At 45.0% G+C, this 23,987-nt stretch overlaps 1 protein-coding gene across 1 annotated transcript in view; it reads right to left on the bottom strand.

The window, feature by feature from the left end:
• The window catches only part of LOC144099206 (sodium-coupled monocarboxylate transporter 1-like), a 125,528-nt gene that overhangs the window by 91,230 nt on the left and 10,311 nt on the right, over positions 1-23,987 (bottom strand). The window contains exons 6-15 of the mRNA XM_077632350.1: positions 22,617-22,690; positions 21,764-21,904; positions 21,121-21,250; positions 20,449-20,537; positions 20,121-20,230; positions 19,978-20,045; positions 18,150-18,236; positions 9,971-10,137; positions 9,694-9,791; positions 2,987-3,108 (exon numbers count right to left, since the gene is read on the bottom strand). Of these exons, the coding sequence (XP_077488476.1) occupies positions 2,987-3,108; positions 9,694-9,791; positions 9,971-10,137; positions 18,150-18,236; positions 19,978-20,045; positions 20,121-20,230; positions 20,449-20,537; positions 21,121-21,250; positions 21,764-21,904; positions 22,617-22,690 (1,086 nt within the window). The remainder of the gene's footprint in view (positions 1-2,986; positions 3,109-9,693; positions 9,792-9,970; positions 10,138-18,149; positions 18,237-19,977; positions 20,046-20,120; positions 20,231-20,448; positions 20,538-21,120; positions 21,251-21,763; positions 21,905-22,616; positions 22,691-23,987) is intronic.

Genomic DNA, 23,987 nt, shown 5'->3' with positions numbered 1-23,987 from the left:
TTTAGGAAACGTAAAATCGACAACACCGGTACTAAATGACCCTGACCATACTGACTCCCCCGATATTTTTTTCAATCGCATTTCATACAAAGAGAACTGCCAAAAGCTGCGACTTCACAGAAAGTATTTAAGCTTTGAGGAAAATGATTAAACAAAAGTCCCATGGCGAACGAGCTGCCTCATTGCTTCTCCTAAATGATGACACCCTATATTTTTGCAATTTCAGCAGAGAAGGCAGAAAGAAACCGCGACGCTTGAAATAAGGGACTTCAGCATTTGTTTTAAAAAAACAGCCGTGGCTTAGCTTGGTTAAGCCTGGTGATTGCGAAGCAATAGTGTGTTATTCTCGGATCAGCTGGTAGTATGGCTGGTGGTAGTCTTGGTTTATGCTAGTGTTACGGCTTACAGTGAATCATGTAAGAGGAAGTCATCCCTCGAATCCGTGTATGCCGACAAGCATTTCCCTCACCAGCGTGCCCATTACAAAAATCTTCCAGTATCGATTGGCTGACGGTGCGGTAACACTTCCTTTTCTCCGCGTCGTAAGATATGCCCACTCGGTGCTTGCAGTAGCGTTCGTTAAAGTACGGTAGCGTTACGCCGTAATAAAGGTTGGGGTTATTGTCCCCGTCCAAAATGCGATACAGTTTGTTGTACGTCTCCTCGTCGTCTTCACGATGCATTAGCGGTATCTTGTATGTTTCGGCCAGGTTGTAGATGGCCAAGTTGTCTGCATAACACCCCCATCGTTCGTCGGTCATCTTAAGTTTGCCCCACTTGTGCATCTGCGTGTCCGGCGTGTCGCTGGTTGCCCCGGGGTCCGGCGGTAGACCCATCTTGCGTCTTACAATGTCGTTCTTGTAGCGTGGTACGCGCTCGTACGCGTCGCCTATAGAGACCTCGTCCAGGCAGCAAAACGCGTTTTTATTGTTTTTGTTGAACATGGTTCGAGTAGACCGCTTTATGGGGTTGGGCGGCGTCTTTGACGGACCGGCGAGACGACGGTATGGCTCCAACGGCGTGCACGACGTGGCTTCACTGGGCACGCCGCTTAGAAAGTCGTTCTTCTTCCGTCTCCGTAGCTCTCTGATGCTTCCTCTTTGCATTCTGCCGAGCCGCCTTGTTCGTAGGCACCATCGTAACATCTGGCTGTATGACTGCCTTGGCGAGAGGAGCGGAGCTGTTTTATACAGCTGGTGTGATGTCACTCTGACCGTAGCGCCCCTGGTGAGAGGAGCGGGAGTTAGGCCGCCGTTGGTGGCTACCGCCTCGCCTCGCGACGGCGTGAGATGGGGCCCCGTTTTTACACAGCTGGTGGACGTCACTCTAGGTCACGTGGTGTGGCGTCACGCAGCGAGGTCACGCTAAAGGTCAATGGTGCCTACCACCGCCTCGCCACGGAACGCGCTGAAGTGCGACCTAAAGTAGTATTGCTTCGCAATAAAATAGAAACATATTAACGCGAAAGCGTTAAGGAGCTTGTGTCGCAGAAAAGTCGGTGTCGTAGGCGTCGGCGGCGTTGGCCGTGAGCGAAAAATGGCGCATCTCGGTGGACACCTGAACCGCGCTGTAAGAGAAGGGATTTTCTTCCCCTTACGGCTCGGTACGGGTGTCCAGCGAGAATTGCGAGACAGGCGTCATTTTCCTTCCTTATTAATACTTTGTTGCGAACTTGCGAAACTAGCAGTTTTCTTCCCTTACAATATTCCGCATGCACTCGAGTAAGAGCTGCACTCGCGCAACGATCTCCCCAGAACTCCAGGCACTCAAAAATTTCAAAAGAAAAAAAGATTTGGCAAATTAAATTTTTATTTCACGTGTGCATAATTGAGTGCTACGTTGTGCGTGCTGGGATAAAGAAAACTAAAACCTTCTTGTAAACAATCGCCGCTACGGTTCCGGGAGAGAAGAAAGCAGAAAGTCAGGCTAGCTGATTGGTGAGAGGCGCCTCGCACCTACCAGCCGCAGGTCTCACGAGCGTACAGCAATTATGAGCCATCAGCCAATCAGTTATTACAATGGAGTTCCGAATCTAATCGGTCTTAGCAAATATTTCTGCCCTAGTTATCACTCAGCACAACTTCAGGCTACGAAGATTGGCAATAAATTGATCTACCGGCCTGGCCACCGGTGCATGCCAGTCGTCCCACAATCAAGAATCTTTGTGAAGGGAGTTCGAGACTCAGTTTAATTCGTTATAATTACTCGCCGTCACACAAACTGGCAGCGCATAATCTGGGTTCCTCCGGGGTCGGAAGAAGTCAGTGGAGAAATGCAAGTCTGAGGTGCCCGCCTCTTTAAAAAATTGAAAGAAAAAGTGCGGCATTTGCACGAACATATACTGTAGCTGCCTTTTCATTCAACATACCAATAATAGCAAGTAGGGCTAGTAATTTAAATAAAAAAGAAATAAACAGATAGGCCTAGACTTACTTGAACGCACCAGATAACCTGTTTTTATTGAGATAATTGCTACTGAATTCTTTTGCGCTCAAGCGACCAATTCACCCGATGCAAAACTCTTAATCATTGTGCCTTTCTGAATGTGTTCCACAGGTTGAAATTGCTATGCAGCCGTGCATGTTATGGTATTGTTCAGTGCTTAGAGTCCTCAGATAATCTACCACGTGCTAAACTAACACACCAATAGGAGGAAGGGAAGGAGGTGGCCGCACAGACTGTAGTATCACCTCCTCTTCTCCTATAGAAAGCTCTCGGTGAGATATAGGCACGCTAGTTTCCTTCTTTGACATGTGTCAGTTGATAGTTTCCAAGCTAAACACCACTCCACGCGTACTTCGTATAGCCTCGTTCCTATTTGCAGCGAAATTTCTGGAGCTGCTATGCCCACATGCCGGCGCTTTGAGCGGTCCAAGCGTGATCTCTGTAGCACGTTTGAGAAAAGTACCATGAATAGCAACATTCGTTTTACAAGGCAGTTTGTTTAGCGACCTTACACAGAAGTAACTAATTTTACTGTACCCACCTTAGACAATTTACTCTGGTTGCCCTCGTCGTTAGTATCATTGGTTTCCTCCCTTTTTCTCATGCACCTGTGAACCATGGGGTAGATGTATCTAGGATCCACCGTTTCTCCGTCGCTCCGCTCTGCAGGGGAATGGTGTACTTCTTCAGTCGTCACGAGATCATGAAACAACATAACAGCAACCAACTCAAACGCAACTGTGGCAGCACTTGAAAGAGCACTGGCAAATACTATAGCGGGTATTTGAGCGATTAATGTGGAGCCACCGCAGTGGCCCAGTGGTTATGACGCTCGGCTGCTTAGTCGAAAGACGCGGGTCCGATTCCGGCTGTGGCGGTCGCATTTAAATGAAGGCGAAATGCTTGAGGCCTGTGTACCGTGCGATGTCAGTGCATGGTAAAGAACCTCAGGTGGTTGAAATTCTGTAGAAACCTTCACTACGGTGTCCCTCATAGCCTGAGCGCTGGGAGAACTTAGTGTGCGCGATGTTAAACCTCCCGAAACCCCCCACAAAATGTTCGTGGTACAATGGGGAACAGCTCACGCATGTCACTGTCGCCGCAGAATACTCAATGAAACGTGCAGCGAAAGAAGCAGTTGAGTTCAACGACAAGGATAAAGATATCGCTGTTGCTCTAGACGGAAGCTGGCAGAAGCGCGGGTACACCTCAAATAATGGTATAGTGTCTGCCACCAGTGTTGACTCCGGAAAGGTTCTCGACGTAGAAGTGATGAAAAAGCATTGTTCTGTGTGCGCGTCCAAATGCACCTCTTCTGATGTGGACCATGAGCATAAATTAAAGCTGAACTATGAACGTGCTAGTGATGGCATGGAGACCGCAGGAGCATTGTGTATATTCTGAAGAAGTCAGGAGTGACATCGTGTTCGGTACGTAAGGTACCTAGGTGATGGTGATAGCAAGGGTCCCTCGCAGTGCAAGCAGCGAAACTGTATGGGAATCGAGTCGAAATATGGAAGCTGGAATGTATTCGCCATGTTCAAAAGAGAATGGGCACCCGTTTGCGAAAGCTGAAAAGGAAATGAAGGGGAACGCGCTGGCCGATGGCAAATCAATCTCTGGCCGGGGGCGCTTGACTGATGCATTGATCGACAAAATTCAAACCTATTATGGCTTGACCATCAGGAGACATGTTGGCTGCTTAGACGACATGCGAAAGGCCGCGTGGGCCACATATTTCCCTATGACATCCACTGATGTACATCCATCTCGCGGTCTCTGTCCAAAGGGACTCGACAATTGGTGCCAGTTCAGCAAGAGTGAGATCAATGGCGCGCCCTACTTCCACAAGGAATACCTCCCACCAGCAGCCCTTGAGACTGTGAAGCCAATCTTCTAGCAGCTTTTAAAAACCTGGGCTTCTGAAAAAAATGCTTCGATGGGAAGACTCAGAACGCGAATGAGTCTTTCAGCAATATCGTCTGGGAGCGCACCCCAAAGAATGTGTTCGTTGGTCTCGAGGTACTGAAAATAGCCACCATGGATGCTGTCTTAACGTTCAACGATGGTAACATTGCCAGAGCTGACATCTTAGAGCGTTTAGTGTTTCCTAAGGATGCTTGGCGGTACAATGGCTGTGTGACGCTGACCGGCAACGACTGTAGTTTGCATACAGGGCTGCACAGCTAGTTACAAAAGAGGCTCAAAAAGCAAGGCAGCAAACGAAGAAGAGAAAGATTGGCTCTGATGGTGACTACGTGGCTGGCGGCTATTGATCTGATACATCCGCATTCATTTATAGAGTGCAGGTTTGGAATAAAGTGATTTTATTCACTTCAAAGCTACTTATCTCGAAATGTTAATTTTCGCAACGTTTGCCTCTTTTTCTCTGGAACCGCAACAGCTGGAAACATCATTTTTTTGCCAACATTATTGCAACGTAAGGGGAAATCTACTGAACTAGAATTATAAAAAAATAGTTGAAGGGATTTTGTTTCATAAGCTGTTCATTGACCATTTTGGCCTGAAAAATGAGTGGGTTCACTAAAAACAAAAACAAAAATCTCCTTCTTATTACACAATACTTCTAATTCAGTAAGAGAACTTGGAGAGCTACTTTCAACGATACCAATATGATTGTTCTAACCTTAACAGATCCTGAGAAAACGAGTCAAAAACATAGGCTAAAATACATGGGAAGTATTGGGCCTACTCTGGTCACTTAAACCCTCTACCAATAAACGATTAAAGTGAACTCTTTACTCTTCTTTTCTCGTCCACGCCTCTCGTAGCTTCTTTAATCTAGCGAATACAAAAAAATTAATGATAGAATTTACAACGATAATTGAAAATGTAGCCCGTAGCCAGCTCTTAGGTTTGGCTGGCGTCAGTAATTGTGAAAAAATGCAAATGGTCTAGTGAATTAACCAAGATTTACTGACTATCTTTCTATTATTACCTGCACTGTTTTGCTATATCATTTCTCAGAACAAAGAGCACGCGTTGTTGTTGTTGTTGTTGTCCTCAAGAGGATAATGGCACATACCCACTGCGGGGAATTGGCCAAGACAGGCGGTGACTGACAGGTGCTCAAAATGTGCCTTTACGTCATCCTTACTTTGCTTCTTCATTTTCTTTGATTACGCCTCTACAAAAGTGTAGTTTGCTTTGTTTTGGTAATATGGTTACTCGCTTTATCCTGTTTGTGTGAATCATGTCTTTGCGTTGAGAATATCTTTACCCTTCTTCGCCGCTGTGTGTCTGCTTCCTATAAATAACTCTGCTCTGATCATGCATATGTTCTTACCGCCATGTGATTTGTGTTTGACGCTTGTTGTCCCCATGCAACTTTAGACTGAGTGTACAAACTGTCTATGCTTACCCGCTGGGGCCTCGTAGAGGGGCCTGAAGTATGAAAATAAATAAGCTAGCAATGTTTGGCGGTTATTTTCAGTGGGAAGTTTGTAGCCACGTAACAGATGTTGCGGTATCAGTTTTTAAAGCGAAGAAAAAGTTGGATAAAGCAATGAAGGTGAAATGACTTAAAAACGGCAAGAACTTTGCAATTGGTGCCTGATTCAATATGAATCCCAAACTTTTTACCACCACAGAGCTTTGGAAATGCGAGGCCAAGTTTGGCACAGATTCGATTTTCTCTTTGCACAATACCCGTTATCGGCGCTATCAGAACCCACATTACCTATGTGAGGGTAATCACCAGGTAGGATGGTCAGAAAATGTTGGATGTTGTATTTATAATGGTCGTATTGTTCGCCCTTATTGTCTACAGCGCTGAAGCAGTGTTCTGTGGAACAAATAAAATGATATCTAGAATCAGCTCCTCTATTACCCATACAGGGCGATTGCCAGAGCAAACTGTGTGTCTATGCTGCTTTGGTACAGCGCGAAAATGGTCTCTAAAACCGAATACCTGCTTAAAAGTTTCACTTCCTTTGTGTGTTCTTGACAGGTGTGCTGACCAACTGTACTCAGAATGCGTTCTGAAGACGTTTTCTCTGAGTTTGCGTCAGAGTTAACACTCGTTGTACTGAAAATAATGCGGTTCCAGCATGACGGAGCCTCGCTTCATTTAAGTGCGAAAACAAAACAGGAATGTTGTGGCATCCCTCATCATGAGAATGCAGAAATAAAAAAATATATTTCCGCAACTGGGCTTCGAGCCCACTGCGGCGCGAACTGATGAGCTTCGCTGGCCACTGCACGACGGCAGTATGCTATCGACGCTGTTGTCTTTATTTACTCTTCATGGTCGTAAAAAAAGGCTACAGCAGTAGCAGAGCAAAATAAGAATAACAACTGGACAGTACTCAAAGTGGCATCCGCAGTTGAGGCTGTGCTGTGAATTAAAATATTTCAAGTTTGCCACATCACGACTTTGCTTGCTATGGCCGCATCCGATCACGCCTCGTGTTTGACTGCAACACACTCACGCGCTGTGCATTGCACTTCGTAGTCTTCATCGACTTCCATCTGCGGGTAACCAGATCAGAACAGCTTAACCTCGATCGGAGCTTAACGTGGGTCTAATATCATCGTCAGACGTGCCGATAATCGAGCAATGCAAAACCGTGAGCCAACCAGGCTAAACACATGCTTTGGCACGTCTGCTCGGTTTATTCTCGGTTAAAATCCTTCTCCGTTTTTCGTCATCGGTTCAGAAATTCGTAGTCGAGTTGTTTCCTAACCAAGGAACTGGGCGTGCTGGAACCAATTCCTAGGCTACTAGGTTGTCTGATTTATCGTCCTTGGAAGTTCTCCTTGTAGTAGTATACTATTGGTTTTGGTTTTGGGGAAAACGAAATGGCGCCGTATCTGTCTCAAATATCGTTGGACACCTGAACCACGCCGTAAGGGAAAAGATAGAGGGAGTGAAAGAAGAAAGGAAAACAGAGAGGTGCCGTAGTGGACGGCTCCGGAATAATTTCGAGCACCTGGGGATCTTTAACGTGCACTGACATCGCACAGCACAAGGGCGCCTTTGCGTTTTGCCTCCATGAAAACGCAGCCGCCGCGGTCGGGTTTGAACCCGGGAACTCCGGATCAGTAGCCGAGCGCGCTAACCACTGAGCCACCGCGGCGGGTTAGGAATATACTAAAAACATCATTTTCAGGACAGATGCAGTAAACCTCGAACAGTGGAACCAACATATAAAAATATGAAAGCTGAACCGACATGTAAAAATATGATTAGGAAAAATGGCCACACACTCTTATCTGTTGTGAACGCCATGAAAGGCAGCCTTCTGTGCATCGCAATGGTCGGAAAGAAATTTCAGCATATAACGTAAAACGTGCGTTTTCGTCCCAAATGACAATTCTTTCGTAGAGCGCCCGAATGGGCCTGCAACCAACTGCAACACTGAAATATACAAATTTTGCTCACTCATCTGTCTCATATGACTCGAAACTGGTAAATATCTGAGGTCAAGATTTCCTAGCCATGGGCTACTAGTTCTGAAAACATATGAGACTCGTCACACGACACGTTATTGAGGCACCTGGTGTGAAACGACGTCATGCTACAATTAGAAAAAAACTTTTATGTGCGGGTTCAGCCTTGTTTGAGTTGTCCAGACGACATAGCGTGAAATAAATGAACCTTCACTGAAATTACTCAGTGCATGTTAATACATAGCGCAGCTAGACAGAACACCATATGATACAGCGGATGCGTGACATTATTTCCTGAACGAAATTAGCTTGCCACCAATGAAAATAAAACGATGGACTATTTCAGTAGGTAAGTGCGAATGCCATCATTTATCAGGGCCGCGTAGTTGACGATAACTGCCCATTTTTTTTGCGCTGTGGGTTGGAGAGAAACATAACTCCGGCAGTGGCGCAAACTGAGCGTTGAAGCTTCCTAGCCGGAGAAGTTAGCACGGGCGTATCGGGGTAAGCCCCGCAGTCATTGCAATCGGGGGTATTCATGTGACGTCAAAGGCACCATTTTGTGGTACAGCGCGCCGCTTCAGCAGTGCAAACCGAACAAGTCGTGACAAACTGATTAGATACACTTTTAGGCTTTCACCGTACTTCATACACCAAAAAATGGCCGCCATTGTGACGTCTGTGCATAATCCCTTTACGTTAAGAGCAGACGTTGAGTTTGCACAAGACTTTCGGTGCTCCTCGTCTGGTCAGTTTCTGTTTCGAGCTGGAAAAACTTCAGATTGTCTCATGGCGGAGGACTATAGAGGAAATTTTCTTCACGTTAAAAAAATGATGTGGCACCGCCCCCGCCCTGGCTGCAAACTCGCTATTGGTAATAACTGTCAATTATTGCTCATTACAAAGTTATTTAGTAAATTTTATTTAACCTAATAGCTAATTAAAACGTTTTTCAAAGCACTGCTGAGTTTCCTACAGCAGAACATTTATTTTGTCTCGAAAGCCTATTTTCAAAAAATTTTGAAAGTTCGTTGAAATATAAGGTGTATCTCGCTACAGAAAATAAAGCGCCGTATCTCTAAAGAAATGCGCTTCTGCAACGACAATGAGCTACGTTCTGCAACGTATCTTCCAAACTTCACCCCAGAGCATCAAAAATGAACAAGAATGGATAGAAGGAAATCACAAAGAAGCGCTTCGCTGTGTTTTTCTATCCGTCCGAGTTCATTTTTTTTGCGCCCTGTTGTGAACTGACGCAAGTGGAAGAAACCAGCGCAGCAGATCGTCTTGAGAAAGTACTTCGAACGTTGGTGAGTTTGTGGTTTTTAACAATATTTTATACTTTTCCGCCTTTTCGCACCGCGTAGATGTTTATAACTCTTTTTTTCAGTTAAAGAAAGAGGCATAAGCGAGGGTTGCAAAGTAAAGGTACTGTTCATGTGGCAAAGCGAAACTACCGGAACTCATCATGAAGTAAAAACTGAGCAGATTTAAACAAACGGATAGATAAGTAAGAGAGCGCCAAAGAATCGAACTCAGACAGATGCACATAGGTAGACAACGTAGTTTGAGAGTTGGTCTATTCAGACACAACGAAAAGTAAAACGGTGTGAGTTACTAAAGCCACAAAAGCATGAAAAAAAACCAACAACTCCCAAGTGTCCACTAAGTTCAATACAGAAAGAAAAGAAAATTGTCATGAGAAATATGACGCGCAATAAATAATATTTGGCGAAAAGAAAATGAGGTGAACGTGTTGCCAATACAGGCATTGTAAATATGGCGGCATTTTGAATTACCTTAGAGGCATGAGGTTTTAGTCAATTTTCGCCTTACCGAAAATCACGCTGACGGCAAGTGAGACGACCATGTCCACGATGAAGCCGAAGAAAACAATCCACATGAACGAGATGTGGTAGAACAGAAAGATGCCCCTGCGTGAAGAAGGTGCTTCAAAATTCAGCAGTAACTGGTGACCAACAATAACAGCAACACAAACATCGAATCTTGGTAGTATTAGACAGGAAGGACTTATACTTTCATATCTGCTATTTGTTTTTAACAAGCAAAGCAAGGTCAAGATACGGAGTGGGCAGGCGGAGATGTGGCGTACCTCGGTGTTGTCGGCGGCTCGTTGGATCCTGCCGTAATGGTGCGGTTAAAGTGCAAACACCCGGCTGTGGTAGTCGGCAGAGCATGCGGTTTCGGTGGGTACACGACCGAGCCGAGGGCGAGCCACACGGAGATGATAAGGGCCACCGCTGTGCCCACCATGACAGCCTGCGAGGCGCATCACACGTATGCGCATGCAGTATGCCTTCTCCTGCTCTTCTCTAGGTAGCAAGTGTGACTGTGTTATTTATCAATTTTAAATATTTCTGTGACACTGCAGGTCAGGTAAGATCATGCTGCAAGTGGTTCGAACACACAGAACAAACATTACAAGTATAGCAATTCAGCAATTGGAGCAAAAGGCACTAGGAACGAAAATGCGTCCAGTTATATCATTCCTAAAATCCGAGAAGAAAAAAATGCGTCGCGGAAGACAGCTCCACTTTGGTTTTGCTCTCGGCACGAAACTGCTTATATGCAGTTGCCGCAGCAAATACCGGCGCTAGAGAAAAATCATACGTATGGAGTGTTCTCCGTTTTTGAAAATAGCCTGGATAGAAGCAGGAAACTTTAACTTGGTTTTCTTCGAAAGATAGTTGTGAAGAAAAGAGAGAAAATTTCTGCATGCATCCAGTACTTGAATGTAATTTTTTCTTTTTTTTTTTGAGGAGGGGGCGAGGACATTGTCGGGGATTTTTTTCTATGAATGGATCTTTCTGCTTTATGTCGAATGTGTTCAACACAGTTGACATCTTTTAACTTTCGCTGAAATGCCGTGCAAGGTAAAATCTGTACCTAATGCAACAGTTGTATATTAGATCTCTGCTGCTTATAGGCGCTGATGCCAGGTCTCTTATTTTAATTATCACTGTCTTAAGACCGACATTATAACATCAGAAAACGGAGAGACCGAGGCAGGTTAATATTAAGGGTTAGGCTGAGGTAATTATATTATTGAACATCTGAAATCAGATCTCTGCACATATAGAAAATGGCACAGGGATTAGGGTCCTTCGTAATACGTATAAACGTAGTTATTGTCTTATTGGTAGGGCAAACACTAACGCGAACACAATTTGTGAGTCGCTTCAGTTATGGCAAGTATCAAAACCGGGTATTTTCCAGTGACATTCCCTCAAGCAATTCAGTGTCATCAGTAAGCAGTCTATTAGACACAGCATCCGCAGACATAGAAACTTAATCATTTACATGAATGAAGACAAGAGGCTCTCAAGCCACTATCTTGGGAAACTCCTTCAGTGACATAGAGAACGCATGAGGAACAGTTTCTCACATCAACATACTGCCGTTTATCCTTGATGTAAGCACCCACCATCTGAATGATAAGCTGATAACTCCAATTTAAACAAAACATTTCCACATTTAACCATATCAATGGCTTTACAGAAATCATAAACAGGACGTCGAATTGGCCTGACATGTGTAGTTAAGTTCAGCGAAAATGCAGTGATGACTAAAGCTACGACCCTGAAGCCACACCCTGTCAAAAAACATGTTGATGAGCTCTTACCAGATTGGCTCCCGTAAACGCATCTTTATGTAGCTTACAACGACCCGTTCGAACAGCTTGCAGAATGTGCTGATGACAGTAACAGTCCTGTGATTACTGAACGATATTGCACTTAGTTTCTCATAAATAGGCAGCACGCGTACTCTGCACCAGTCATCTTGTGGTGTCCGATTTCTAACAAAGCGCAATGTGAACATGCCATGAATTAATACTACTCCGGAACGAAGCAGCAAATTCCTCTTAAATGATACCCTCCAGCCAATGGCGTCGACCGGTTCTCATTAGATTACGGCTGATTCCCTTCGACCTGCAAGCAGGGCATCACAGAAGACTGCAAATGAAAAGAGATTGACCACCGCTTAATAGTATTAACCACGGCGTCATTCAAACCGGTCGACGCCATTGTCTGGAGGGCTTCCTTTGAGGGCCGTCTGAAACTTGGTTCTTGAGTTGTATCCGATTGTGGTAAAAATGGGGAAATTTATTGAGCATGCCGCATCATAAATGAAACAATTTTTTTGGTAGATTGTAGGATTAAGGTTTAGAAGTGTCGATATAATGCCTTCGGCGTTGTACTAGCTGCTTTGGAGAATCAGTGAAATTATAACACGAGAGCCTAAAGCAGCTCGTGTCGCAGAAAAGCCGGTGTCGTCGGCGTCTATGGCCGTGAGCGAAAAATGGCGCATCTTGGTGGACACCTGAACCGCGCCTTAAGGGAAGGAATTTCCCTTCCCTTACGGTGCGGTACAGGTGTCCAGCGAGAATTGTGAGGCAGGCGTCATTTCCTTTCCTTAAAACCAATTGTCATTTCAATTTCCTTTCCTTACAGCCCGGCTCGTGTGTCCACCGAGATATGTGAGACAGGCGTCCTTTCCTTTTCTTAAAACCATATTTTTATTTTCCTTGCCTTACGGCCCGGTTCGGGTGTCCACCAAGATATGTTTCTTTTACTTATATCGTCCAGGCAAGGGGTCGCACTGAAGGACGATGGCGTTCCGTGGATTCCTTGGGAAGGCTGGAACACGCTGTCGCATCCTGCTCTAAAAGGCGAAGCATAAGCGTCTTCAAAAATTTGTTTGGCTCTAATGAATTCTTTCCTGAAACTACGCTTTGAAAATAGTAATTCAATATATTTCCTATTCTTCTACACCGCCATTATTTTAACCTGACATTTCTTTCTTTTTCCTGCTGACTGAGGTGCCAACAAATCTTTTGAGGGGCCAAAACTGTAATTAGAGGAACGTAGGCTGACAAATATGCTCCTAGATTTGCGTGTGTGAACAACTGTAGCTGTCTTCTCATTCAAGCACACAAGTTCGCACCTCTGTTTTGTGAGACTTACGAAACCTGATGTGCAGGCACAAAGAGAGAGAGAGAGACAGAGAGCATAAATTATTACTTCTCCCACACACTGATATACCAGCGTTTTAAAATTCAGCAGATTGCGGGCCAAGATAATGTCAGATTCATTTTTTTCGTAATTGATCTTGAGTACCCTCAACTCCTGTTTCCTCAACGATGCGGGTTGCCCTCCCTGCCACCTTTAATGAGCTATCATGTCCTTTTTCGGTCCTTCAAATGGTACTCCAAATTTTTATGTCCCGCTTTCTCGGGTAAAAATTTCGAAAATAAGAAAATTGTAAGACACTGTTCTGGAAATAGTGAAGGTAATGGTCCATTATTCTGATATGCAGCAAAATCTTTCGTTAAAGGTTTTCCACCGATCGCATCGAAAAGTTAAGACTGCTTTACAAAAGCAATGGGGAACGCTTTTGGCGATAACAAAAACGGGAATAGGAAAAAAAATGCAAGATTGCCGTCAGGTGATCTGCATGTATATTGATTGTTAGAGTGAATTCTTACAAAAAATTGCGTTCATAAACGGTTTCCCGCTAAAAATATGCTTTTGCCCAGAATTGCCTGGGTATGTATGTGCACTATCCCTAGTTTAATTGACGCCGCGGTGCTGAGTGGTTATGGCGATCGGCTGCTGGCCCGAAAGACGCGGGTTCGATCCCGGCCGCAGCGGTCGAATTTTGATGGCGGCGAAATTCTAGAGGCCCGTGTACTGTGCGATGTCAGCGCACGTTAAAGAACCCCAGGTGGTCGAAATTTCTGGAGCCCTTCACTACGGCGTCTCTCATAGCCTGAGTCGCATTGGGACGTTAATCTCCCATAAACCAAACCAAACCAAACCTAGTTTAATTTATGGAGCTTTATCTTAAAGGTTTCAGCGCAGTAGATCATATGAGCAACATATTTTGGTTTCATACTGCTGTTTCCGTTCATATCTATAAGCAGCGGCTCACACTTCGAACAAAGTGAAGTGCGGTTCACCTCATGCTTATTAATTTGCTGACTTCAGTGTCAAAAACTTAATGTCTCGTGAATACAGCCCATGGATTTAATTTGGAAGTATCTGTCAGATGCCAGAAATTCAATTTTGTCAACACATCGACAGAGGAAGACTCAGAAGATCTGCCCATGTACACGCATGATTGCAGTTAAGCGGTGGGGCAACATGAGTTACGAGACATTCCGTTACCTTAAAACAGATTTACTTTAACTGTCAACTTACGAGATGGGGGTTAGTTCTTTCGTTCTAAGTTGCTCTAAACTCGCCTATTTATCGTGGTGAATGTATTTGCGGTGATTCACTTTCGAATCATTCACGGGGCGTCACACCCTTTATTGCAAAGTCGTGTCTTTATGAAGTCAGAGCTGTTGAACGCAACTGACATGTGTTCTTTTTGCGTTGTTTTGTTTGCAGCATGGCAACTGTGGACATTGCCAGCAGAATGAGTTGTAATGTTCTAACGGGATATAGAGGCAGGGGAAATTAGAGGAAAAAACTCTGAGAGCGACGGAGCGACTACGACCATACTGAGGCAGGAAGCATCAGCGGTTATGTCCTGTAATCTGGTCTATATTACGGAACTTGCATACAACATGACATTTCTATGTGATTTTTCTGCACCCCCGTTAAAAAAAAGGGAAATGTACTAAAAGCGTCAAATGAAACGGGAAGAATACAGATGAAACGGGAACATAGAAATTCCCAGTTGTTTGCCGTATCCTGGAAAAGAACAGCAATGGTTGCCAATGGGGTGCAAGCTGTGCTGCACGCAGATTGTACAGAGCCGTACTGCCAAGACGCATCCTTAAGAACAACCCAAAGCTTATTATCGCACAAAACAGATAATTTGGCTACAATCAAAGCATGTCGCCAAATTTAGACAGTTGATGCTACGAAGGTGCTTCCCAGACACAATATCCCACACTGTGGTAGTGTTCGTGTTTGGCTTGTTTATGCGTTGTACGCGGGTAGTACAAACTTTCATGCCCTGAAGTCCTTTAGGCACGCATTGGCGCCACAGCACACGCTCAAATTAAAAATTTCGGCCATTAAAAGCGAAGTGTTTCGGGCCATTTACACGCAAAGACTTCACGTTACACCGTGCATTTCTGCCCCGATACGTGCTTTGATGCAGGGTTGAGCTGTAGGACTTCTTTCCATTGCATATCAGTATGGCTGGCGCAACGCACTAGCACAATTCAGTCCGTTGAAGCTTTCCTTTCTTGAGTTGGTCGCTCGCATCGATTTGCCCCGTTATGCTATTCCGCGGGCCGGTCCCGCCACAGGCGGCTACCTACAGCCTGCTTGCGCTTGCGAGCCGCTTCTTCTCTGTCTTTCAAAACTCCTTTGGGTGGTCCCCAGTGCCGCCGGGTACCCACCGGTGATACAACGGGTACAAGCTTTCCCCTGGTCTGGTGCTCGGCTTATTTAGGGTGAAATGCTTGGGAAACGGGTCTTCGACCCCACCTTGAGAATTTGAAAATACCTTGTGTCATGGCGCTCTTTGGCCATAGATGCCCTTGCGCCATAAAAATCCATCATCATCATCATCATCCTTTGGGTGGCACGGCAGCTGCATCCCGACTGCGGCTTCCAACTCTCTCCTCACTGCAGACACATGCGTATGCTACAAGAAACTCAGCAATTACCAGCCTCCTAAGTGAAGAGTTCAAAACTGGTGAATGCCAACACTGCCATACACACTACATCCATCATTTCCCACTCCTATTCGTTACCGTCGGTTTCATCGCGGCAACATTTGTTGCTGTTCTTTTCTTGCGCGCCCCGTCTCGTTACATAACGGCGGGCCCAAGATATTACAGCACACCAACCCGGCCACCCTCCTCGACCTTTTCGTGCCAGCTCTTGCTGTTTATCATTTTGTTCTTCTTTTTCACTCCCTGCGCCCTCACCGCCTTCCCGCTCCCGCTCTGGCAATGTCTTCTTCACTTTCCCTTCTTCACGCCTTTCCCCTTCCCTAGTCACTGGTGTGATCGTCTGAACATACGGGAATCCGCTGGCTATAGCGCTGCGTACAACCCCCCCCCCCCCCGCCCCCTTTCGCTACGCGGAACCGCCCCCCCCCCCCCCCCCCATTTGTGAGGACCGATAACCCCCCTCGCTGGGTTTACTTGCAAAAACGGCTACCATCATAAAGCATAACCTTAACTGAGGGGCAGAGAACACTACATGTTACTATAGAACGCTAGAACACATTATGTTATTTTATGCCACCTGCATGTCTTATATACAAATATAGTTATTGCTTTTGCATTATAGTCCCTTTTACCAAGAAGAATTCGCGGTCATTTTATGTGTGAAGCCTCTACCCTCCGGAAGCACCGACTAAGAAGAGCACTTTCCAGAGGCTCATCCCACAGTTCAACCACCTCCATCTTCTAAAAGGCATCCAACCACCAATGACCCGCTGGCCCTCCACCTAACTCCGCCCTCAGGAAGCCTCCGCGAACCACGAGCCAAAGCAGCAGTGGAATGAAAAAGGCGACCGCGATGTCATTTTCAAATAGCCAACAGGAAGGCAATCAATGCAACGCATATTTGTTGCATAGTATAGTATGACTGGCTGTGCAGTTTTTGTTTATTCGTTTTTGCGTTTCACGTATCGCGTTCGCTTTTCTTTTGACCCTAATGGTACCCCGTGCACCAGTAAGTGTACATTCGAGCGTTTTTCAAACACTGACTCTTACGTGTGTGTCAAGACACTAAGCACACTTTGGTGCGGAACATAATGCCCACTATTATTTTGTTGCTTCATAGTTTTAACTATGGCTACTTCTGACGTGCTCACTTTAGTTAATTTGTCGAGCCCTCGTACAACTCCTGTGCTGTGCCCTAGGTAACCATCTCTACAAATTACGCAGTGCAATTGTTCAATAACGATAAATCTATTCTGGGTTCTGATTTCTGATTCTAATACCTGAGCCTTAATAAACTTCAGTGCAGGACTATCAGCTATTTATTCTCTATTGGTAAATGCTTCTTCAAGCCACAAATTAATGGTACTATGAATTTGTACGCACTGCAAGCACACTATCGACACGCGCACGTCAGGATTCGCACAAGTTTAAGAAGCTTCATTAACCTCATTTGATCAGCAGCTCATTACACTGGGCTTAATAGGGCATTCCGCTCCCAGAAATTCTCGAGCTTTCGCTAGCATGTTGGTGTGATGAGGGTTGAGAATGCGAAATCAATAATGAAATAAAGAGCATTGTTTTTTGAAAGCTATTTGCGGAGCAAGGCCACGAAGTTGCAATTCCCATAATGACCTCTTTCGAGGCTGGTTCTTTAAATATCCGTGAGGAATTTTGCAAGTGTCCTCTTTACTTTGGCTATATATAGACCTTTTCATGTCAGAAGCACTGCTTCCTGCTAGAAGCACTGCTTTCGGCGACCATACAAGGAAATGGTCGGTCAGTAGCGCATCAAATAGTTGCGCTTTTCTTACCACGTTCAGAAGTCGCATAGAGCATGGATGCTTTCGATATACTCACCGTTAAAAGAGAACAACTCAAAAGAATTCTATTGTGATGCGCTGAAAATCTCACACTGAAAATTTTCGCGTGATGTACGCCCACAATGACAAGGAAATGGATGGTAATATTAGCGAACTAATTCAATATCTTTAGTGTCCTGGAGTAGATATATGCAGCCTAGTTCTGATTCTTCGGGTTACCTTGAACACAATTAAACATCGTTCGACACGCCGGGAATCCAATTAAATTGCAACCCACGCCTGCTATGCCGCTAACTGAAGAGACAGCACAATTTGTAAATTAATAAAATCATTAAATTTGTGAAACAGTAACCTTCGATATGTTTTTGACAGCGGGTGTGCGTTAGAGATCAGAGTCATGAGGCAGTATGACAGGAGGACAGATGAGGCCTGACGGAAGTACAATGAACGACTGCTATTACAAGCAAGACACAGAAACGATACTCCCAGATATATCGGAAGAAAAAGAAATGACGATTTAGAGAAAGTAGTGTGCTTTATAGCCTCCTTCTCGGAGTGCATAGTCATGTACAGAAGACGAAAACTTGATATAAAATACTTCGCACAACTTCAATTAGGTTCAACCCACTGTTGTAAACACTTCCGCAGTTACAATAAAAAATTCGAAGATTCCGCATGATGACATTGATGGTAGACAACAGCGCGGTTGACCACAAGGACTTGAAGGAAAGATGGGACTGCACCGCACTGCTGTGTACGATTATTCTACAACAACAAGATCAGTATTCTTGGCTGAACGACTTGCTCACATTCACCTTTTTCTTGCAGCAGGGAAAAAAGAAGCCGAGGACGAAGATGGCCACAAGGGGACCAGATAGGGCACCCACCAGGGATGACGCGGCCTGCGTGTTCAAAAGCATTCCAAAGACATTAGAGACACAGGCACTGCACTGACTGCCCTAATCATGCGGTTTTGTGAGCTCGCTCTAGAAACAATGCTCTCTAAAGATAGCCTGAAGCAGAGCTGCGCGAAGCTTGACCTGCAACATTTACTATACGTTGACGAGGACAAGAGATACTTTCGTAATACAAAAAAAATATACACCCGACATGCATCAAACGTAATCCTAGTAGCGTTTCGGCCCCAGTATCTCAAATATGAGTTTAGTAGAATGACCTGAACTGAACGTTTCGGTGATAAAAAAAAAAACTTCAACGTCGTATGCAATCAAGGCTTGCTCAAAAAGTAGCAAAAAATGATATTAACGTTTTTTTTTTGCTGAAGAAAAAAAAAGAGGCTCTGTTTATGCGCCAAAATATAAAAAATGCGTTTTTCCGTGCTACACCTGTGTTGGGTAGTGCAGAAATGCAGGTGTCCTGCAGAGGGTATTGTTGACGTGTGCAGACACCAAGCTTTGTCTGTAGACGAACCTTCGTGCGCCCGTTTTATCGCGCCTGTTTTCTGTGCCGTTGCAAAGAACGGTGACTGCGCCACCAAAGGACCCAAAAGTTGTGAAGGTCTAGCGTCACTCCATGCTGGAGATTCCACTCTATTACATGTTCCTTCTTTCTCGGCCACTGCTTGCAACTGCGACTTTGTAGTCGCCTCGATTTATCGTGACTTGTCTGCTTTGTTATTTTTGAGTGTTGCTTTTCTGTCATGAAGGCAGGGCTGTATACTCCAGGAGGTTCTGCTGCTATCGTCTTCACCTTACCGAGAAAGCAGGCGGCCTTCCTATTTTCGCTAGGCATAAGCGGCGTTCCTGTGCGGTTCGGACGCCGTCGTTGCTTTGGCGCGACGCGCGTATTTCGCCTCCTTCTCTTTGTATTGCCTTCTATCTGCACGTGGCAGGTGAAGTTGGCCTAATTAGTGCCAATCAAAAGACACGGCCATGCTTTCATCCTCCCTCGGCGCCTCTCATACCGCACCCATCCCGTTTCCTGTGGGGCAGACGCCCAGGCGTGATCGCCCGGGCAATCCGTATAGTTACGGCAAATGGGGCCTAGGACCAAGGGCTCCACTATTTGGCGGCCTCCCTCCAGCCTTTACAGAGAATGAGCTTTTCTCCGTCTTACTTTTTTCTCTTATTTCTTCGTTCTGTTCCCAATACTACTTACGCTTCTGTTGTGTGCATGGAGCGTTTCACAATGCGCTTTTCTCTCCGTCATGCAAGCCAAGTAAAAACAACGTATGGAAACATACGTGCAGAATAAACACGAATGCTTACTAAAATCATCAGTTCGAAGGCATGGGTCAGGCAGTTGTCGGACGTGGGTCTAAATCTAACTCAATCTTATCCTTTTTTGTGTGCATTTTCTTTTCTCCAGCTGTCTCGTGCTGCGGACGGGCCGACGGGCGAACACATGCAGGGGTGGAGAAAAAATTGCTGGCAAGGAGAGGTGAACATTTTTGCTTTGAAAAGGGCAGTCTCTTGAATGGCTTCTTTTATCCAAGAGTCTGTCCTTGAAAAAAGATGTAGCGGAGAAGAGACGAGCCGGGGGGGAGGGGGGAGGGGGGAGGGGGGGAGACACAAGGACGAACGTCCGTCCTTGCAACGCACTCTCCAACTACCACCGTTACCGCGCGCCTTTGCAATAACAAAGAATAACTTCTGAATCATTGAAAAAAATATTTTTGCTCACCTGCACGATAGAATTCATTGTGCCGGCAAGGAAGGCAAGGGCTATGGAGAGGACGCCGTATGCTGCGGCTGCAAATTGAGTACTGTTGCTAAAATATTTGCCGGTTCGTTTGATCTAGAAGAAGACACTCTGCAATTACCTACCAATGCACTTAGTGAGTCTCAGAGCAGCGGCTTCTTTGATGTCAACCCGAGGGCGAACGAAGTCTTCCCAGGTCACAGCGGCGAGGGCATTGTAACCAGATGACAGCGTGCTAGAAGAGTACAAAGCGAGATATTAACATCATGTCTGTTTGGAGAAAACACCTTTTTAAACAACAATTGGCATCTGTTAAGGCAAAACCTTCCGCAGTGAAATGGGCTATACCTTCCTCTTTTTAACAGAAACGCGGGTTGCACATGTCATGAATGGTGCCCTAAAAATACATGCGCCAATAAGACGATAAACTATAGACAGGAACAACAAACTTACCTGAGTGAGCTGCTGTAGACAGCAGCTGCTAACAAACCGCACAGTCCAGGGTAGTCGCGTAGCAAATCTTGCACTATGTACGGCATCAGCTGAAATAAGAGCGACAGTGGTACGAAGGGGATTGCATTAGCCTCTGACATGCCTCATAAGCGACTCTGGTGCATACGTGGGCAAATATAGTGGCTGCCAGAGTGTCTGTCGCATGTTACCTCGCCGGAGTATAAATGAGCATATATAAACTTACCGACCAAGCATTATGCGACCGATCGGCATAGGGGTGACACGAAGAATTACTTGCCTTAAGTTGTTAGCCTCCAAATTATATCATTTATATGTAAGTGAATGTTGAAACTTCTGCGTCGGGTGAATGAAGAATTTCAATGATTTATGCACCTTGAGGATATATAAGAAATTATTTCATGGCTATTTCTACCCAACCAGCTCTAATCTAAAATAATTGTTTTTTCATAAGCTAGAACCTAGCCCAAAAATAAGTCATCTGTAATTATCAATTTTTTAAAGTAGCATCTATTAATATTTTTGATGGAAGTAGAGAAGTTATCTGCGGCAGTTTAGCTACCAGTTGATATTCCACCCGGTAAATGTTTTCATTATAGGTTGAAATTCTAAGGTGACAGGTGAACCGCATTTGAACAGAGACCTGTTTCTGACCTGGTCTGCTTTGGCGATGTCTCCTGTAAGTCTGGGGTCGCAGTCTTTGTACACGGCGTAGATGATCAGGCCAGATAGCACAGACAGCAAGATGGTCAGTGCTACGCCAGGAGCGCACAGCAGCAGGGCCCTGGCACACAAAGTACCGCTAAATGTTTGCGGATGTGCACGAGTCGCGCTGAGTGGAACGAGCACTGAACTTGCGCCATCAAATGGTGCGTATAGATACGTTTGCTTGGCATTAGTCGAGTTGAAATTTTTCTACAAGCTTGGTTTCACGAGCTGGATGAGCTCAGCTACTCACCTGTACACGTAGCACTACGATGCTTACAAAAAAGGGCCTATGAAAGGATTATTTCCACACACAGCATGCACGCTACTAAAAAGGGCAATGTTTATATCTCATTTATATCTTAAGGAGAAAGAACAGAAAAAAAGTCGGCAGAAAAACGTCAATTTTCGTTTCTTTTTTTTTCAGTAACTGAATGATTGGTGATAAATTGAGATCAGTGGCATCTAAAGGCTAATAGCGGCTTACAAAGATTTATATTCAATAAAAAGCAATAATCTAGGTGCGAATAAACAAAAAAAGTAAATAACCGTAAGGGTTATATTAAGGTAATGCTCCGGTACCGGTACCCACTTGCGCGCATCCCTCATTGAACGGATACTGGTGTAGCGCTGTGCCTGTGTCTGATTAGTGCAGTACATGCCCATCCACGTGACTGTCCAGGCCACAAGCATGGTCCACGTTGTGTACGTCTCGTGCGGGCTCACGCTGAAGCTGCGAAACAAGAGAGAGATAAAAAAGAAAAAAAACTAAAGTTTAGTCGCTGCAACCAAATGGTAACGTGCATGGTTTCTCCACGTTCGAAATTTTTCTTGAAATCCTTTCTGCTGGCTGTAGTGTCTCTGCCCGACCTTCAATAAAGTTATTCGGGAAGTTCTGCGGGACACGTTAGCAAATCTGTCCATGCATACAAAGAAACAGAAGAAGCTAATATCGTATGTTAAAAACTAGTACTTCTTTCATCCTTCCGGCACCAATAAATACGGCGAATAAAGCGTTGTTTCTGAGGAACACGTTACAGTTCTAATTTAAAGGCAGCAATGTTCAAATGGACGACAGAGGAGAAAATGCACATTGACTAACGTGATTCAGGTGATCATTCTACTGTTGTCGGGTTGAGTGGACCTGAGTTGGTTTTCAATTTAAACCTTTTATAGTCTACACGATTATTTTTCCTTCTTCAAGTGCGCCAGGCAATTTTGAGTCATCCAGTAAGGCCAGAAGATCCTTGTCAGGACGCCTAATGAGATGCGCTGAAACCAGAACTTTGCCCGGAAACACTTTGACTATTGCGCAACATCCGACACACTATGAGGCCCAGCAGGTCAGTACGGCTATTGCTGAAGTCGCAAGATGAGTTTTTCCCATTAGGAGCTTCACGATTCAGTGCTAGGGCAGGCTTACGGCATCAGCATATTTGTCGTACTTGGTGATTATAACACGGCCTCCATCATCCGCGGCCCTCCACATGTTGGCGAATCCTCCCATATGGTGGAGTCCCTGCGTTTATGTATGATATAGTAAAAAAAAAACACGAAAAAGGAAAAGAAAGCGGCACTTTTACTCTAATCTAACGCCAGCGAGAGAGGTTCTTCCTTTAACCTCACGCTATATTCTGTCATCTAACGCCAGTAGTAGTGCGGGCGAGGAACTTTTATGATGAATTTAAAAGACCTCAAACTACATCCTGTCACCTAACGTAACTACAGATACGTTCCTGCGATCATTCGATACCCTTCAAAAGACAGGTAAAACTGGTCGTGGTTGTGTGCACCTAAGGCTATAAGGTGCATAGAGTAAACTTTCAATAGCATTGCCCGCACTTACACCGTGTATGGTTCGAGGTAACAAGACGATGAATTACATAAAACTGCCCTAAATTGCAGCCCAATGAAAACGTCAGGAGAAAAGCTGTGATTTTGCGCGACGCCTGTTGGTGGCCCTGGACGAAATACAACAGGGACGGCACTGTTACATTGCGGACTCCACACTCTTACGACGCGCAACAACGTTTTGTGGAGGCCGTGCAGGCCTAGCGTGCACATCGACATGAGACAAGCGCTCGAATAGGGCCTCCCATCTTATGCGCTTCTTTTTTTCTGAAATTGTGGTTGTCTCTGGAGGATAGAGGTAATGCTACGAATGAAAATCTGAATAAGCAAGCTGTTAAAAGGCATGAACAGTTTGTTATTAGTTCCAGGAATTCAAGAAGAGGAAGAGTTTTTTACTTTTGCGAATAGGAAACGGGCCACGTTAAATTTAATCGCGAATTGAGCAGCTCTGTGAATCCGGCAGCGGGTTAACTGGCCCTAGTTCGAGCTCGTATCAAGGCTACTGCGATGCAATATGCGGCACAATGTCTTTAATGGGCCCGTTCAGATTATTAAAACTTGGATGAAATGTTCCAGTTTTTGCCTGGGGCTCGATTGTCTTTGAAGACAAATGATCTTATCTTCCGGCTTGTCAGATAAGTAAGCTGAGTACAGATGAACGCTGAGCTTTATGGAGACTCTAACAAGTTGCAGTCATAAGAATCGTTAGCATAGCTTAGTTTACTGATTAGAGAAAGGCTTCATAAGGTGATGACAATTAAATTAAGGCACGAAAACATAACGTACTTACGTCAGGCAACTATAGGGCAGTTTATCGATAAATTGAGAAAGCTGTCTGCTTGCGCCGCTAAGCTTTCCGGCCTGTTCCGCTTTAGTAGTACAAATTTCAGTTTTCGGTGCAACTAATTATCTGATAACAAATTGGTTCTCGCCACTGGATTAAGGCTCTAGGTCATCTCCTGCAC

This window comes from Amblyomma americanum, chromosome 7, assembly GCF_052857255.1.
Source record: "Amblyomma americanum isolate KBUSLIRL-KWMA chromosome 7, ASM5285725v1, whole genome shotgun sequence".
In the NCBI taxonomy this organism is placed as follows: Eukaryota; Metazoa; Arthropoda; class Arachnida; order Ixodida; family Ixodidae; genus Amblyomma; species Amblyomma americanum.
The sequence above is the reverse complement of the archived record's forward strand: the minus strand, read 5'-3'. Positions and strand labels throughout refer to the sequence as shown.